Source organism: Pavona decussata, unplaced genomic scaffold (genome assembly GCF_977016875.1).
Source record: "Pavona decussata unplaced genomic scaffold, jaPavDecu1.1 SCAFFOLD_180, whole genome shotgun sequence".
Taxonomy (NCBI): domain Eukaryota; kingdom Metazoa; phylum Cnidaria; class Anthozoa; order Scleractinia; family Agariciidae; genus Pavona; species Pavona decussata.
The window spans coordinates 1,742,319-1,748,493 of record NW_028145590.1 but is presented as its reverse complement, the minus strand read 5'-3'; the positions used below and the strand labels follow the sequence as shown (position 1 = coordinate 1,748,493).

At 39.1% G+C, this 6,175-nt stretch overlaps 1 protein-coding gene across 1 annotated transcript; it reads right to left on the bottom strand.

Moving 5' to 3' along the window:
- Positions 1–109: 109 nt before the first annotated feature.
- Positions 110–2,062, bottom strand: LOC146463197 (C-C chemokine receptor type 4-like). The gene has a single exon (XM_085084809.1). It carries the CDS (start codon positions 1,352–1,354, stop codon positions 311–313), a length of 1,044 nt encoding a protein of 347 aa, XP_084940935.1. The 5' UTR covers positions 1,355–2,062; the 3' UTR covers positions 110–310.
- Positions 2,063–6,175: the final 4,113 nt, after the last annotated feature.

Sequence of the window (6,175 nt, the reverse complement as noted above, 5' to 3'; positions counted from 1 at the left end):
AGCAGTTTGTTTTCCCAGCAGTATCGATGGTTTTTGGTTGCCTGGCCAACATCAAAATTTTAAATTACCACTGATCATCCATGAACTCTTTAACCCCTAATATCAATGAACAAATTCTCCGATCTTGTCCCTATACCTTTCTGATAAACGTACAGGGGAGAAGTTATTTAGATCAAGAAAATTCACTTGGGTGATCATATCCTTAATTCTCATGTCCTCAGGGGTTGAAAAAGCATTGATGTTCATGTTACAAGAAGGAATTTGATGCTGATCACTGGAAGGGCTTTTAAAAAGGGTTAAGGGAATCTTCCTAGGGGTTCAATTCTAACATTGCTGTTTGTCTGAAGGTTTGAGGGGCTGACACAGGCCTTCTGCCGTGAATAGAGCTCACTAATATAGCTGCGTGATGCATCTGAGACATCGGTAGATGGCGTGACAAGAAACCGTGCACTTTAACAGGGCAACAGCCTAACGCAATCTCAAAGTAGCCTCGTCGATAGGTGTGATTGGTAACACCATATATGAAGGGGTTAATGCACGCCGTGACGAACACCAAAATAGTGGTCCAGTGATGCGTGATGGAGTCTAGTTGCGTTACGTCAACCATAGCGAGGAAATATAGAAGCTGGTATGGCATCCAACAGAAGAACATGACAACTAACGCAAACCGCACCATCTTGCTTCGACCTTTACGTCTTTGTAAGGCTCTGTCGTTAGGCAACACGCGGTGTTTTTGGAGGCGTGTTTTATAAAGCATGTGACAATAAATGCCTGTCATGACCCCTGAAGGGAAAATAATGTTCAGTGTTAGCTGTATGGCAGCCAAGGACTGATGTTTTGGTGTTGAATTAACTATCCACGAACAGTAATTGGGCCGGCTTGCGTCGTAATCTACTTCGAAGAATCTGGGTAGTGTCGAAAATGTGGCAAGTAAGCAGATGACCAAAGAAATGATAACGAAGCGCCTTTTGTGGAAATTGGAGGTGAAGGCTAGAGGTTGAACCACAGCACACCAACGTTTGTAAGTAAGCACCAAGGATATGTAAACTGACGCATCGCTTAGTGTGAATAAAAGCCAACCCGACCAGACAACATGGCAGAAAATCTTGCTTGCCAAGACACTGTCTTGTTTAGGAAGCATACCACTCAAAAGAAAGGCAGAAGACACGAGTAGAACTATGGCCATTAGGAGGTCAGTCATAGCCAAAAGAAGTAGAAACACATTGTACGATTTCTTTAGAAGAACTTTGTTTTTCGAGAAAAGGAGGCATACCATTGTGTTTCCACCAAAAGCGAAACATGCTATGATAATGTGAGCGACTTGCGTACCTTGTGATGGGTTCTCTGTGGCCATCGTTTCGTTCTGTTGCTTCTGTTAATCTTGAATCGCAGTCGAAATGGCCGCTTGTAAACTCAGTTGTGCATCAAGACTTATCCTAGTGAGTGACCAGATAGGTAAAAATTGTTCGTCAACTTAACTTTATGAAGGAATTGAGTGCTAACCTGAAGAGACTAGTTTTCTTAATTGCAGTGCAGTTTAGATGAAATCCTCAGTATACCTTTCAAAACGAAAGTTAATCACTCACTGTATAACTGGTTCTTGTCGCACGTTCTTGTATAGCTGGTTCTTGTCGCACGGTGTAGAAGATGAACCATTCAAAACGAACCTAATCACTCACGAAGCTACAGTTTTGAGTTTATAGATGAAGCCTTGTTATATCGAACCGAGTTGGTTATGTATATTCTGCTCTTTAAGAGGGTTTCAACTTTAGCTCAAATCGTAAATCGTACCTGTTCAATTGAATTAAAGTTGTCAAGAAAAATTGACCCGTACGTAGTTGAAGTGCGGTTTGTTATGCTGTATTATATTCGTTGAGCACTGACCGTATTCGTGTGTTACTGTTTTCATAACTTATCATTCTACGATCTGCATTTGATAATTCTTTAGATGTAACAATTCGACTTGTAAACATTTGTTCTAAAATTAGACTGATTTTGTACCTTCAAAATGCAGTTCACTTTAGTTTGTGCTCTGTATAGTAGAAAGTGGCTTCGTTGGACACAATTGAAGTTATCTCGTTGTTTTGTAAAAAAAGAGCAACCAAACAAATAACTTTTCTTCAACGGCAAACTTCGTGATTAAGTTATCTTGACATACGATAACAAACGCTTATTTAATGGAAATTCAGTTTTATTAAATGCGTCATTTTTCACATGAGGCACGTACGGATTAATTTTGCACCTGTAAAAAGGAGGATGCATTTGAAAGTTAACGATCAGAGAAAGATAAGATTTTGCCCGGAGGCAACATCTCAAGGTCATTAACTTCGGTTTGTTTTTCTTTGAAGCGGCGTTAAATATACGTTTCAGACGATGTTTAAAGACCTCCCAAGGCTGCGTTTAATAGTATACTGAGGGTAAATGGTTAGCCTGAACTTAATACTTCCGTTGAAGGTCTGTTTTTCGCCGGCATTAAATTTCAGTGTAAACTAAAAAGTAAGAACAAAGTTTTAGAGGATTGACAGATATAAAATAAAAACAAATTCTTAACATAGTTACTGAAATTCAAATTAAGAATAGAGAATTCAGTTGGCCAGCCTATTCAATTTCATTAAAATTCTGTTCGGTTCAATGTACTTTCTTTGATCAACTTTAGGTTGAGCAATAGCACTTTAATTTAATTTACTTTCTTCTCATCATAAAAAATGCATTTATACCCGGCCAAAATTAATAGCATACGTGTGTACGCCACCTCGTTACTTTGATAAAGAAATCAATCTAAATTTGCAGCTGGTCATTTTAGATAGTAAACTGTACGAAAACAAAAGATGTGCCGAAAAATCTCTGAACTAAGAATTTATCCTGTGCTTTCTTCTTCTTCTTCTTCTTTTTTTGCACTTTAAATAAACCACACCTGTAGACTTAATGTTTCGTTATTCTTAATGGCACAGCAGTTTTATCCCCCACCCTATTTGTAGCACATTCACCGCACCAAAACGCCAACAAGGATCTTTTCAGCTATATAGCTATAGAGAAGTAGACGCTATGGGAAAGAAGAAAGGAAGAGGAGGAAGATGAAATTGTATAGTAGAGTAAGCTGGATCCCGAAATCTGGCCTCGTGGGCGTTACATGCACATAATCTTGTTCCTACTGATTGTCGGATCCGTTGAGCATGTGATAAGTTGCCGCTACGTCAAGCAAACTGAAGGGGTCAAGATGTTCAGTTCGTAGGTGTTTTAGGTAGCTCCGTAACTTCTCAGTTTCTCAGTCTGTGCTTACTCGAAAATATTTCGCGTTTTTTACTCTCATCGCGTCTTCGGCACTGCGAATGCACCTACAATATTAACGTTGGGAAACCCAATATAGCAGTAACGAACGTTTGGTTTTATCAACAAAGTTGATAACGAAAAAGGTGATTTGACCGCCGTAAAGAGATTTGAGTGCTGACGTTTGGATCTTGCGTATTCGCCATTCGCTCTGACGAAGGGTTAACGCACCAAACGTCAGCACTCGAATCGCTTCACGGTTGTCAAATTACCTTATCAATTCTGTTGATAAAACCAACCATTCGTTTCCACTCCCTCGCAGATGCAGCACCATATACTTTATTTTTAGAAGCTTACCCCCCATATAACAGTAGTTATATTGTAAGTATAGTACGTATAGTGAAGGCGGTATCAACATCGGTTTTTCAACAAATTAAATGAAATACTGTATTGTGTATTAGGCCCAGTCAATGCTGTATCACAGCAAAATACATCTCTTGCCCTTCATTATCAGGAAATACATTTTCATTAGTGTTAAAAATTAAATCATAAAAGCGAATGTGCAATCATTGTATGAAAATAGACAAACGTTTTAATTTTCGGTGTCATCAGTAAGGCATTTTACATAGAGACGAACGTTCATTAATGCGAATATCAGTTCAATTTAATGGAAATAACAAAGTTTTAAGAGAATGAACAAACATAAGACGCTTCTTAATGTTCTTTAACGAGGAAAAAAATTCATTACAACAGAGATACAGTCAGCGTAACAATCAAGCAAGTCTTAGCTCTATTCTTCAATCAACTCCCCATCCAAAGATCGTGGTATATGTAAGTCTGCATAAACCTAAACTACGCTGCACATTTTCTGGCAATTATCGTGTTCACGTTTCTCGTCTTCTCGCGAGGGTCTTCAAACGCCCTAATTACTGTATCCTTTCACGATGCTCAATTGGGATACGGTTTCGACGAACTCTGTGCTCCATTACTGCGAAACCAGTGTGCACATGTACAGCATCGTCTTTAAATTTAAGCATCCATATAAATCCATTGGGAAATTAGTCAGAAACCACGTAACTAAAAATCTTTTGCAGTTGAACTTTTATTCGTGCAATGGAACGTTAACTCTAGGTTAATAAATCTTCATTCGCACTATAGAATGTTGTTTTCGATAAAACGCTATTCTAATTGCCCTTAATGAATCTTCTTTTCGATGCAAAACTCCTTAATGACTCTGCCACAAATTGAAATGTTTCATTTCCTAGTTAAGCTGATTATACATTAATTTCATTGCCCAATGTTTTCGTGCTAATGAAAAATTTTTTTCCTGATAATGAAGGGCAAAAGGTGTAAAAACCCTGGAAAAATATCTCCTATCTGCCTTCGGTTGAAATTCTTATTGCATAAGAGGCATAATATTAAAAACAAAAGCTTCCAGCTGCCAGATATTGGCAGGGGACATTCCCTCAAAAAAAGGTTCGCTATCCTGAGCTGTGGTGAGCTATTATTTGTGATATGAAATTAATGGCTGGCTGGCTTAGATGTACTACCGGAATCCTAGGGTACACAGTTGCTGTTGACCACTGGAATCACTCCTTTTAGATAGCCCACAAGAGTACGATTAGGAAAAGTGAGTTACTGATTACGGAGTCGCATCGACTAAGGAGCCGGGCAGTCAAGATAACCGAGCATCTAGCTTCTCTTGTGTCAAAACCTTGACCTTGAAGGCATATGATAGACTTTCTGGGAACTGAAAAATTCTCAGTCATCCGCGTTTCCAAATATAAAGAAACGCGGACCGTGACCGTTCTAACTCGGCAAAGTTACGCTTGAAGGTTCCACCTTCTTGCCATTTTTTCCCCCATTGGTCATCGGTCAACTTTTTTTCCGGTAGCGCCCCGGGGGGTACTCCCTATAATGGCCTATACGGGGAGGTTTCGCCCAAAAGGGGTACCTTTTTCACGCTTCAGGTATTTGAAAGGGTAGGGATTTCACGAGTCGAAGTACATGAAAAGTTAGGGAAATCTGTCGTTTAGGTATTTAAAAGGGCCTTTCATTTTTTTCCAATGGAAGGTTTACGAAAGGGGTACCATTTGTCAATGAAAGGTATATAAAAGGGTAAGGGGTCGGACCTCAGGGCAGAGCCTCCCCGTATTATTTTTTTAGTACCCCCCAAGGGGGGAGGGGGGGGGGGTAGCGCCCTGTTGTTTCACGAGGGGTACGTACATCTAGTACGTCATCCCTAATTTGGTCTGTCTCTTTGAAGTAGGATATTAAATAAGTATCGCAAAACTATATGAAAAAAAAAAAAAAACAAACAAAAAAACAAAAAACAAAAAACAAAAAAACAAAACAAAAACAAAAAAACAGCATTGACTACTTACATCTATTTTATTTATCGCGATCCTGGGGGATCTTCCCATTGCGCTGAAACGTCAATATAAAGTCGTATTGCCGTCTCAAAATGACGGTTTCTGATTGGTTCAAAAACTGTCTGCATGACAGCACGGCCGCTTAAATGGGTTTGGCGCACACAGATCAAAATTTTACGTCTGTGAATGAACATGCGACGTTGGATGGTGTTGTTTATTTCTTTTCATTTCAGTTTACAAAGCTTCTGACACTGTTCAAGGACCACTTATAATATTTTTTGCGGTGAACATGTACCATGATACAGCGGATACAACTTTTCTCTTGAAGGTAAGCGAAAAAGAGTGATTATAAACTCGATGAAGAGAAATTTACTTAAAAGACTTTCTTGAGTGTGAAAGCGGCCACGGTAAATAACAATGAGCTTAAATTCCAATAAATTATGGCATTTTCAAAGCAAAAGGATCTGTTTCTTTTCTGATGTCTCTTATCTCTAGAAAAAATTGCTCCAAGAGCGCTACTGCGTTCTCTTTCATGG